This window comes from Notechis scutatus, chromosome 2 (assembly GCF_049901735.1).
Source record: "Notechis scutatus isolate UNSWTSFEM ecotype Mainland chromosome 2, rNotScu1.2, whole genome shotgun sequence".
Taxonomy (NCBI): Eukaryota; Metazoa; Chordata; class Lepidosauria; order Squamata; family Elapidae; genus Notechis; species Notechis scutatus.
The window spans coordinates 240,624,117-240,636,897 of NC_142010.1; the positions used below are offsets into that span (position 1 = coordinate 240,624,117).

Below are 12,781 nucleotides of genomic sequence, written 5' to 3' on the forward strand. Positions count from 1 at the left end.
TTTCTGCTGCTGTATAAGAGTATAGGCTTCATGGAGGTGTGTGGAGTTGACTCTTTTATTTCTGGGTCCATATTTCTTCCCGGCAAATCTAATGATGGCCACATTTCTTTTGTGGTTTTAATTTATTTACAGTCATATGCCTCTGAATGTTTTCCACAGCCTTTATGAGTTCATCAAACTTTTTAAAAAAGCTTTCAACTAAGAATTACATGTTGCCAAACAGCCTTGTCGAGGGTCAACCTCTTTCCTTTCTCTGTATTCTGAAATGTTGATGTAATAGATAAAGCAGAATAAGAAAAAAGACAAAGGAGCACGAAAGATATTTTCTGGATATTTTGATCCAAAATTAAAAGAAAGGTTAAGAAAAATAAATTCCAAACTTTTTGCAAATTGATAAAATACAAAATCTCTGTAGTAAATGTCCAATAAAAACTTAAATCAAGTAAAAACGCTTTCAATATCCAAGGACATCCTTATAGAAAAGCAAGTTGTTCAAAACAACATACTATAAAAAGGGAAAGGATGGAAAATGGTGTCCAGCAGGTGGTTAAAATAAATCAGCATTAGCCAACCTGTCAACTTTTAAAGTTAAAAAGCAAAACAGGATTCAAAAAGTTAAGTTAAAAGCCAGGAATGTTAAAAAAACAACAACTGCCAAGATGAAGATCTATGCCCAGTGGCTTTCTGACCGCTTCCAAAGAGACCTGGAATCTTCAACACTCCCCTTCCCAGGTGTGTCCACAGTCCAAAGGCTATTTTCCTAAATGTCCCATTCAAATCCAGGAAGCAGCACTGCCAAAGAGCCAGTTTTGGAAGCAAAATCGGAAGATTGTCAACAAGAGATGAAAAATCCCTTACTGTTCAGTAGCCATCTTGGGAAAGAATCCGACAATTGCATATATTGTTGTGAATTAGAGAGTCTTTTAGTAAATACAAATTTATGTTATGTTTAGTGCAAAGGACAAACACTGTAATTCATTTAGAATTAAGCATTAAGAATTTATTAAGTCAAAGTATTTTCTTAACAGTTTTGGATTTTGTAATGTCACATTTCCCTTTTGTGCACGAGTAAACAATGATCTTAATCATTCAGGAGTATCTTTTTAAAAACATTTCATACACGTTAGAAAGAATAATTAAAACAAAGTATGTCTGCATTTCTTAAGTCATCTGAAATACCTGTTTTTGGATTCAGGAAGTAAGATATTTCTCAAGTCAATTAAAACAACTCAATTTACAAAAAGTAAATATTTCATCATAACTGAAACACTCAAATATTTGAGGGTTTTTTTTACTACATGTTTGACTACTGGTACAAATGGCTATATACAATAATCAGGATCAAAGTTTTATTGTTTTAAAAATCCTTTAAAAGTTATCCAAACATATAAATAAGCCCACCTCCATGTAAAGGAGGAGATAGGCTTATTTATCTGCTTGGATAACTTTTAAAAATTTGTGCAAAAGACTACTTGAATATCCAATCTATTGCATTTATAAAGAGTTCAATCAATATACTTTTTAACAAACTGGTTTTTTTTCAAACTTCAGGAAAAGCCCTAATTCTTTGCAAGATATGAAAATGAAATGAAATGAAATGAAGCATTTTATTAAGCAATCTGCAGTTGAGCAACTTGTTAAAAATGCTTAGAAATGCTATGCTAGTATCACTAGAGGGCACCATGTGCAAATGAATGAAATGCTATGGCGCCTTATAACTAAGTTATTCCAGAATCTGTTATCTCACTGAAGATGTCGAAGTTATATATTGGGAAGAGAGAGGAAAAATATAGTGAATTATTGGCTTTTAGGTTAAGCGGTATCAGTGAAGCAACATTATTCATACAATTAAGAATTCCAGGTCTGTCTTGTCTATCTCTCACAATTTGAATTTTATAAATCAGCATCATGTTGATTCTTCAGATAATCAAGATTTACAACCTGCCTTGCCTGCTTCCCAAAAACAGTCAGTGGAGAAGCTGGCAGAAAAATTGAAACACATCTTGCTTGCTCCTTGCTTAACCGAAGTAAGCAGGGATTGCGGGAATTTCTGCTGCAAAGTAGTACAGTTATGTGATATCATGCTTTATAGCCGCATTACTTATCAAAGGAAATCCCAGACCCATTTACGGTTGTTAAGTGAGGAATACCTGTATGCAAAGCCTTTGATCCTGATGTTTTCTTGTAGATGGTACAGCTAGTCCCAGTTGAAGAACGAGTTTTATCTCAAGGTCTGTCCTTAAGTTGAATTTCTACATGAGCCAAAATAGTATTATTATACAATGCTATAAGATAAGATAACCTTTATTGTCATTTTTGACTGTGAGCACACTGCCCTACATTAAAAATGAAATTCTATATAAGTAGTATTGTGTAATGAGCTTGAACCATTGTGTATTTAATTTGAATCTCTATATATTTAACACAAATTTTGCTGCAATAGGTTCTATTCTTAACTATGGATTATCCTTAAACCAGGGCATTCTTAACCCAAAGACTTGCAATATATGTTATTTGATGTTTTAGGAGGTTTGCAGTGATGCCTTTTTCTATAATTTTTTTCCTTAAATTCTGCTTTTATATCCATAACTTTGAAGATTTGGGCAGTAATTTTGGTTGGAAGACTTCAAACTATATTATTTTTAATAGTTCATCCTATATACATTGTTCTTTTCAAAGATAAGCTTGAAAATCCTGCTCCCCTGATACTGTATATATGTTAAATCAGAGATCTTGAAGTTTTACTGCTCAATAAACTTTTTCTTTATATATTACTGTAAATGTAGTTCTACTTCTTTTGTTAATGTCTATGGAGATTCTTAGTCATCCAGGTCATAGTTGTCCCAAAGGTGCTTTTTTGAGAAGCAACTGAACTTCCTTGTTTTTCTTTTCTTGTCATCCAAAAAGCTTCTTTTGTTGATGAATCAGATACACATTTTTAAAAGTTTGTCACACTTAGCTATAAAACAAGAATGCTCTACTTTTAAGAGTTATAACATAAAATTCATTTTGTGGACTTAGAAGAAGTCTACAAAATTATAAAGATTTGAATAAAAACATATAGTAGGTTCTTGGAAAACACAGTTATGTAAAGAAGCTTCAAGATACGATTTCATACTACTTAACATCCTCAGGATATATGGTATTTTTAAAAAGCATTTACATATATAGTTTTAATTTCAAAATCTGCTTTTAAAGCAATCATACTTTAAAATATAATTATGATTATATATTTGCATACCAATACGCCGTAGGCTTGTGAATGTCTTAGTTTTTTAAGAAATACATTACAGCCACATTTTCAGTGAATGCAATGATGATTTCCTAGATTAGAAGCATACACAGTAAGGTGAAAATAAGATACCTAGTTCAGAAATGTGAATATTACATGTCAAGAAAAAAAAATTATTTCAGCAACCTGCTGAGTACATACTCAGAGGTAATTTGACTTTGATTCCGTATCCTGGAATACCTCTTTTGAAAAGTGTTGAAGGACAACAAATCACTGCTGGAAGCAATCCTTTGTTCACCGCTGCTTTTATTTTCTGATCCTAATCACTGCTACACATGACTGCTCCAAGAAGGAGGTGGTATCCACATGAACCTTAGTCTAACATCTGTAACAAAGTACAGATTTTGCATTCTCATGTGACTGGGTTTGTGATAGTTGCTTTTCTCAAAGAACCCTTTACCTACCTGTTGTGTGAATTTAGTTTCACAAAACAAGAGTGGTACAACTGCTTTGGAAGCACCAGTGGCCTTGTTAAGGTGAAATCATGTAAAATAATAACTTTACTGTTATTGTTATGATTTTTGAGTCAGTCCTGTTCCCTACATGGACAGATCCACAGCTGTGTCTACTTTTGATTTTTTTACTGCCACTTGACTATTTTGTTTTGTTTTGGGGGCTGAAGTTAGTATTAGCCCAGAAAACTTTGGTTATTATGTAAATTAGAACCGTAATATATCATAGCAAATAAGTGGTTACAATAATAAATAATAGATGGAACAGATTTTGACTGAAGAGTACATCTTTAGAAGTATTATTTTCTCCCTAAGTATAACTAACAATTGTGTTATCTATTTATCTGGAAGACCCCATTTGAGGAATGATATTACAGATATTCATGGAAAGCAAAGCTCTTATTTATCAGGTTGAAATTGTTTTAACACTTGTTGTTTTGAACTTAAAATTATCATATTATTTACCAATATTCATATTCTTTTCACTATCAGTTGTCAATATTTAATCGCTTGTCCTCTAAATAATAGTTGTTTATCTGGTCTGTACTTCTTTTGATTTTTCCTATTTTATTTTCCTGAGGATTTATCTGTGGAATTCTTTCTGCATGATGCTGATATATAAATATATGCCTGCACTGAGCTGATGAAGCAGAATTCTGTGTAACAAAAGGTCTGCAGTTGGTACTTACTTATGAATGTTGTTAGTCAGTAGGAACAGTCCAATAAGCCCATAGCTGAGCACAGTCTGTCCACTTCGTTGAATCTGGTGTGTGCACAGCCTCTCTTGAAATGAATAAAGAATGAATGTGCTGCTGCAGCATTCCCTGATTGACCTCATTAATTCAGAACAAATCAGGAAGTAGTATAATGAATAGTATGGCTCAGTTATGTGGTTTCAAACATTTTCCCTACTGAATTAAAATATTTGTGGCTCATTACAAATTCTCAGTCCAACCAAAAATAACAATACTGTTTTTAAAAGGTATACATTTTGAAAGGAAAAAAAACCATTTTAAATTAAATTTCAAAAGTATTGCATTTAAAACGTTTGTGTTGTATATGCAAATGGACACACATACACTTAATGACAAAATAATATTACTATTGTATCAAAAAGTAGTTTTGAACAGGTCTTATTCTTGAATCTATCTGTTCGATGTTCTCATTCATTGTAGCCTCTTTTAGTTATAAATTCTATAAGTATGTTAGGCATAAGAACATAAACTGAAAAATTGTGTTAAAAATAATCTGAAAAATCTTGTTTGTCTGAACATAATGTAACATGATATGGTCAGAATTAAAGAAAATGCTGACATAGTATGCCAGAGAAATTGGTTGTCAGAGCCTAAAGTTTACATATATAATGCCAAATCATGGTTTAATATAGCATAATGTATGAAAAAGCTTGCTGGACACTTTTTGAATACCACTTCAGCTATCCTTCAATATATTTGTTGTATAATGTATTGGGCCACAATTTCTATTAGCCAAGATCTGGATAGCACCAACGTTAGGGTTTACTACTGATTTACTTCCTTGACTTCCTATTTGTAATATGGAGGGGGTTAGCTTGCTTTAAACAGTGTTGAAGTAACTACAATATAAAAAATTGATGTGTATGTAATTTAATCTAGACAGAAATGTATTTTACCCTATCTTTTTATATTGAAAATTCATAATAGAAACCTAAAATCTTTTCACCAGTCTTCATATTTGATAGAAGTTAGATTAATGTTTCATCCAATGAAGTGGAATCAATTTCATATGAATTGTGTTACTTTAGGTGTCAAGAAATGTCTGTTGCATTTTCTTTCAAATACTAAAATGATTCGCCCCCAATAATATTGTTATGTTTGTTAGGATCCCTAAAGGTAGGAAAGTTACAATGATACCTCTTTTTTTTTTGTTGAATGCAGATGTGCCTACTATACAATAAGCAGCTGAACAAAGTACTATTCTTTTCATCCGATTAATGCCATATATAAACTTAAATGCTACTAGGCAGCTCGAAAGCTTTTTGTATTAAAGTAATAATAAATGCTTTGCAATGATGTTGTCAGAATGAGATGTAATTGAATTGCTGAATGTAGGGACTTAAAACTTCACATGCACATGCGTGTATGGTTGAAAATGTGTGTATGTTTGTGTATTTTTAATGATAGAAAGTTAAAGAATTCAACCCAAATGCTATTTAGACTGACCAAATAAACCACTATGCTTATTTGACTGAGTTCATTTAGCCTCTCTCCCTGAGCTAATAAACGTTACTGACACACACAAAAGGTTAAGCTAATTAATCATGTCTGCTGTGAAATAAATGCTGCGGGAAAGCCATTATTAAATGGCATTTAGCACCAATCAGAAACTAGCACACACATGTCACGGCTTTCTCTGCTGCTTTTGTGTATTTTTGGCTAGCACGGGATTGGCTGTTATCTGAATTTTATGGGAGGGTTTACTTGACACTGGTTGTAGCTTCCCTGCAGATCCTTTTTTGGAAGGCTATTGAGAGAACAAGTCTTTTCCAGCAGCTGAGCATCTTGATATACATAATTCATCAAGTCGTGCTGTTCTGGAAATATGCAGATCTCTGTCTGCCCTTCAGATTTCTGTTCAGCTTGTGCAATATATCTTTCAAGCCAGGTTCTTAAATTTTACAGCACTTTGGAATTTTGCAAATGGGTCCAAAATAATCGAAGATCTCTTAACTGGAACACTAGTTAAATGATCTGTTTTATACCTAATTGCAGGAAATTTATAAATCAACAAAACTGAGAATCAAAATTCAGTTTAAAGGATTCAGCATACTTTCCTTCCCTGTCTCTCAGTAATAACAGAGGATCGAAAATTCTGCTTTAATTTGGTAATACTAAAAGCATCAAAAATGCCCGAAGCAAACTATTTACTGTCAGTATCTTGGGGATACATAAAGGTAGGAATTTAAGAACTTTCTAAATCATGTTTGTTTGCATGCAGTGTTTGCTTGAACATTGATTTTTTTTATTATAGATTGAGGCCTTACTGATATGTTAAAGTAACTTTAAAATATGTAATTGAAAACAGTGAGCTCCCTCTAACATTCACTTATGTTCAAAGGTACCTATAACAGAGTTGCGCAGTCCTGAGAATAGGGCATATTCTCAGCTTAGCAGCTATAGGATCACTGCTTTTAATATTGTGTTTTGGGGAAATCCAAGCTTAGAATGTTGTGCTATTTTTCAATCCCCAAGGAGAAGATCATTAAAGAACATATAAACAATAAGGGCTAAATGTGTAATTTCATGTTGCTTTCTTAATATGCAAATATTGCAATTATTATGCCTCTATTTTTTGCTTTCTGTTTATGACACACATCTCAAAATTTATTAAAGCCATTCTAAAATAGTGAATGTTTGGAAATGTTTTTTCTCTCTCACTGAGGATGCCAACCTCAACTTGTTTAGAATTAATTTATAAAGCCTCAATTTTTAAAAAAATGGCTTGGCTTGTTCCTTTATATTGATCAGAATACAAACCATCATATATATTGTGATATGCAGTTCTAATCTAAGAAAGAACAATGAACTTATGACACACACCTCCTGTTATGTATATTCTGGATGCTCAAGATGCCAAGGAACAATGTTCTCTTTTTCTAAACACACTTAGTCAAATTAAGATTAATAACTTGACTAAGCAAGGATGGTGTTGTATGTAAAAATAGGTTAACGTTTTCCCTTTTCTGCGTAGACCTTATCCCTAAAAATGTGCTGTGTAAAGAAATCAATAGAACAACTAGAATTCTGTCCTTGTGTGACCAATAAATAGCAACAGAAAGTGATTGAATTTAACTGTGATAGTAATAGTTCTTCATATTAAGGGTCTCAGTAGGATGGAGTGATGAAGCTGGACTAGGATAGATTTTTCCAGCATGGTAGCCTGGAGGTGAACCACACTGTGTATAATCTAAGTAATTATACATTGTGAGTACTATGTTGAAGGATGTTGGATAGGGAAAGCCTGGATCTTTGCTTCTTTTGAAGTCACTGTGTGGCCTTGGACAAACCACTGAAGTAGGTGAAGCCCTATGTGCATGTGGTTTGGCTCCTAGAGTGCATTGGAATGAAGAGTAACTGATCCCAAGAAATCTTCCTGAAAAGATGATCAGTTCACTAACTGTGATATAGCAGATAACAGCCCAATATTTTTGGCTAAAACAGCAGTTTAATTATATGTTCATTTATTGGATCATTTACTAATGCTGAGTTTTTAACGCAACTATTCAATAAATACAAGTAAGCACAATAAAAGCCTTAATAACTGAACTTGATTGTTTAGACTTTCAAATATAGTATGGTATTGTTGTTTCCAGCAATACATTTCACTAAAGAAATTATATTTTATGCTTTTCTTGCTGTATTATCATTAATGTTATGAGTTTTGTGAGGAAAAATTCTTTCTCACTGCAGATGAAAATGAACAATTAATATTTTTATGACCAGTTTCATATAAAATCTATATTTTAATTTAATTCTACCCTGCAAAATGTTCAACTTTATTTCTTATGATTAACCCAAATAATTATAGATCTTGTCATCTTTTTCCTTGAAAAATTAGTTGGGTTTTAAAGGACTGTAACATTCCTATAGGAATCTACAGTATTCCTATTATCTTTCATTTTCACATATATCTCCGAATGACTGGCCAGTACAAACATATGGGGAATTTGGATTTGGAGAATATATATCCTAAATTGGTAATGCTAAAAAATATATAAGCAATCCATAGCTTCCATATGTGTTAAGATTCATTGAAGTTAAAATGAGGTAGGAACCTAAACTGTGTGATTCTATACATGCTCATTGGGGGGCGGGGAATCTCATTGTATTGCCTTCTAATTAGGAATACTAGGGCTTTATTGCTAATATTCTGTATTATGCTGTTCAGTTCTTTACAGGATTGAAAGAATTAGGTAGGAAGTATTGGATCTATACGACATAGAATTCATCTTTTTCTCATTGCATTTATTATGTTGAGTTATTTATTTATGTTGTATCCTTGTGATTTGGGATTAACTGAAGTCAATCATAAAACACATTCTTCTTTGGAAAGAAGAACGTTTCAATGCTTGGAAAGGTTGAATAATTAACAGCAGAGTAATCTTGCAAACAGAAATATACTTCCTCTTTTATTTTAGCTGAGTTAATCATCTTGACTCAAGCCGGACTTGGTAAAATAATGGCTGATATGAAATCATAGAGTTGCTTCTATTCTACCTTTTAATACATTATAGATTTTTATCATAGCAACAATTTCCCAGTATCAGGTTGAGACCCTAGTGTAACTAGCAACAGATTGAATTCCATTTTCTAAGGTGGGAACCAGCATAAGGCTTTTGTCTTGCATCAGTATCAGAGACCAATGATACCTATGGTTTTCTGAGAATATCAAGTATGGTTTTAAGGGGTAAGATTTTACCTTATATTATCACCTTCTTTTCCAATTGGACAATAGTGATGGTTTATATAATATTGGGAGGGTGTGAGTACCCCAGCCTAGCCTTCCCTCTTTCCTTTAATTTTTTGTTTGTTTGTTTGTTTGTTTTGTTTCTGGTCAACTTTCTGAACAGACTCAAATAATTACGTAGTCACAATTTAAATTTCACTTGATGCCCTTCACAAATCTTCAGTCTATGATACTGTGGCAAGGATAGCTCTATGTATTTGCTCAATGCACATTAGAAAAATCTTTGCCCGCCACTAAAGCTCTGTGTAAGGAGCTCCTTTCTCCATGTTCAGAATGAGTAACGTCAGCTGCCCTGGAATCTTGAAATAACCAGGACAAAGTAGGCATTTTAATTGGATCCTAATTTTCTTCCCTGTTGCCCTATGATGGTTGCTTCAGAGAAGAAATAAATTAATAATGAGAGCTTAGCCTTCATTATTGAGCCATCTTCAAATGGAAGGCTAAAAAAAATACCTTGTGCTGAGCACAGTGCTATTTGATGCCCCCTGCATTTGGATATATTTCCTAGCATTAGATTGGAATAGGTATACCTTATTCCTTATCTAAAATATTTGATAGCTTCATTTCCCTAAATATCCTTGTCTCACAGCAGCATTTTTCAAATTGTTATACTCCAGAAGTGTTGGAGCATGGCCATTTCTGGTCAGTCCTAATGCAACATGTCTAGAGAGCATTAGCTTGGAGATGGGTGCCATGAAGAAAAATACTAAGGATTAAAATAACTTCTTGTGTCTCTCCTCATGCCAAAACACTGACTTTGTGGAAGGTTATCATACATGCTATCCTTCTTTATTTCACCCAGAGGGCCTGTTTTAGAAATAAATATAGGTAGTCCCCACTTAAAAACCAGTTATTTAGCAACCATTTGAAGTTATGGTGGACTCCCCAAAGCTACGTATAACCCACTTTTGAAGTTACAACAGCTGCATCCTGCTGTCAGATGATCACATTTTGGCTGTTTGGTAACTATCTCACATTTTCAGATATTTACAATATCATGCGGACATTTGACAACAACTTTCTGTGATTTTTGCTGGTTCTTGGCTTCCACTTTTGCTGGTTTGGGTTTCCACAAAAACAGCCATTGGGGAGAATGGGTTTGCTTAATGACTACTGCATTTACTTAACAATTGCCATGAAACAAATCATAAAATCAGTGAAGTCACATGGTGACCCACTTAACTTACAACAGTAATTCTGTGGTCAATTATGATCACAAGTTTAGAACTAGTGTATATGAGTTATTTTTAGAAAGCAAATAGCAATAGCATTTAAACTTATATACCACTTTATAGTGCTTTACAACCCTCTCTAAGCAGTTTTACAGAGTCAGCCTATTGCCCCCAACAATTTGGGTCCTCATTTTACCCACCTCGGAAGGATGGAAGGCTGAGCTGAGTCAACCTTGAGCCTGGTGAGATTTAATCTGCCAAATTGCAGGCAGCTGGCTGCAACAGAAGTAGCTTGCAGTACTGCACTCTAACCACTGGGCCACCGAGGTAGATAGAGAGGTAAATAGAGAGGTAGCCTGATGTTAGATTTCAGGAGGCAGTGAGTTCTAGTTCTGCCTTAGGTACAAAGCCAAGATGGTGAACCTGGGCCAGTTGTACTCTCTTGGCCCTACGAAGAAGACACTGACAAATTTCACCGACTTCCAAAATCTTGCTAAGAAAACTACATGAATTAGGCTGGTCTATCACCAGGAGGTTTATGTGTCAAAGACACACAAAAAATAAATATTATACCTTTCTCTAGTATATGGGACAAGTATACGCAAACAGGTTCTGTCCAAGTGATTTAGATTACAGTTTTCATCAGACCTAGGCTAATAGTCAAAAAACTGCACTACAGAGTACACAATATTTAGGGTTAACATTAGAAATTTGTAATTTTTTAAAATAAATATTAATATTAAATATTATATATTTATATTATATTATAAATATTATATTATATAATATTATAATAAATATTATTTAAAAATTACAAATTTCTAATGTTAACCCTAAATATTGTGTACTCTGTAGTGTAGTTTTTTGACTATTAGCCAAGGTCTGATGAAAACTGTAATCTAAATCACTTGGACAGAACCTGTTTGCATATACTTGTCCCATGTACTATTGAGCAATGTCCTATTCATCCAGAGATTTACCATGCAAAATAGGAATGGAACATGTGAGAAGCAGTATGAAGAAAACTTGTAAAAGCACATGTATAAATGGGCTAAAGGAAAAGTGTAAATAGACTTTAAACTTGTATACTAGTGTATCCTCAGCCCAGTTCAGTTTTCAACATACTTGTTTAATGTATGGAGTTTAAGTGATAATTTATTTTTATTTATTTTTTATTTTTATTTTATTTATTTGTCAAGCAATTATTAGATAACAGGTATAAGTATAAACATGGTTATGAATACATGAAATGGATACTAATAAGAAAAAAAAGAAACAATAGGACAGGGATGGTAGGCACATTGGTGCGCTTATGCACGCCCTCTACAGACCTCTTAGGAAAGGGGTGAGGTCAATAGTAGACAGTCTAAGGTTAAAGTTTTGGGGGTTTGGGGAAGAAACCACAGAGTCAGGTAGAGTATTCCAGACATTGACCACTCTGTTGCTGAAGTCGTATTTCCTGCAATATATATCAGGACACAGATAACTAACTGATATATAAAATGAGGAGAGCAACCCCTTGCAGATTATCCTACACTGGATCATTTTCAAGCAAGTCTTTACTTATGTAACGTATATTGTCCATTCACTGAGAACAGATGTGGAGAAGAAAACAGTATATGTGAAAAAACACAACTGACAGAGCAGGCTATACATTCACAAGCTGATGGCTGCAAAAATCATGTAGCTTTAAATCAAATAGCATAAACAATAGATTTCTAAATAATCCAGTGGCTAGCTTTTCTGAATATGAAAGACCTAAGTAAATTGTAAAATTTACCTTTTCTTAGCATATGGAAGAATCACAATCTGAGCTATTCCTCCCCCCCACCCCAAGTAACTCTAATCCTGTATTCTTCCAGCCTTTTCTAACCAGGTTGCTTCCGTAAGTAATGGATGAATATAACGCCTAATTCCCAGCCCCCGTATGGTAATTATATGGAAAAATTCTGACAGGCTTAGTTCAGCACTAGGGGAGGCTTAAAGATAGCATACCCTGGAGGCTCTATGTCTTTCCTGCTGATGGGAATCATCCTTTCGTATGACTCATCAGGCCAGCCGTTCAAGTCACCAGAGACTGCAGAATGGAGCTTTCTTGTAGCATGAAACAAATGGTGGCAGCCCTTCAACCCTTCTGCTTCTTGCAATGTATTTGTAGGCCTTGAATTCTTAGAGCAAGAACAATCTTACAGTAAAAGAATATTGCAGAAAACCTTGCAATACTTTCGTTGTTAAAACACAAGCTGCTTAATAAAACGCAAGTCACAATCAGTACTGTCCTCTAAAGTTTATGAACCCCAACTTGCAAAACTGATACCAAGGCTGAGGTAGGCTGAAGCCTGATTGTCCGCCACTAATGA

At 33.9% G+C, this 12,781-nt stretch overlaps 1 protein-coding gene across 9 annotated transcripts in view; it reads left to right on the top strand.

Moving 5' to 3' along the window:
* Positions 1-12,781, top strand: part of PDE4D (phosphodiesterase 4D) — a 700,504-nt gene that overhangs the window by 662,843 nt on the left and 24,880 nt on the right. Inside the window, exon 1 of one of the 9 annotated variants that reach the window (XM_087958389.1) lies at positions 6,264-6,676. The exons of the other annotated variants lie outside the window; for them this stretch is intronic. Within the exon in view, the coding sequence (XP_087814515.1) occupies positions 6,629-6,676 (48 nt within the window). The 5' untranslated portion in view covers positions 6,264-6,628. Of the gene's footprint in view, positions 1-6,263; positions 6,677-12,781 lie in introns of those variants that run through there. 9 annotated transcript variants of the gene reach the window in all.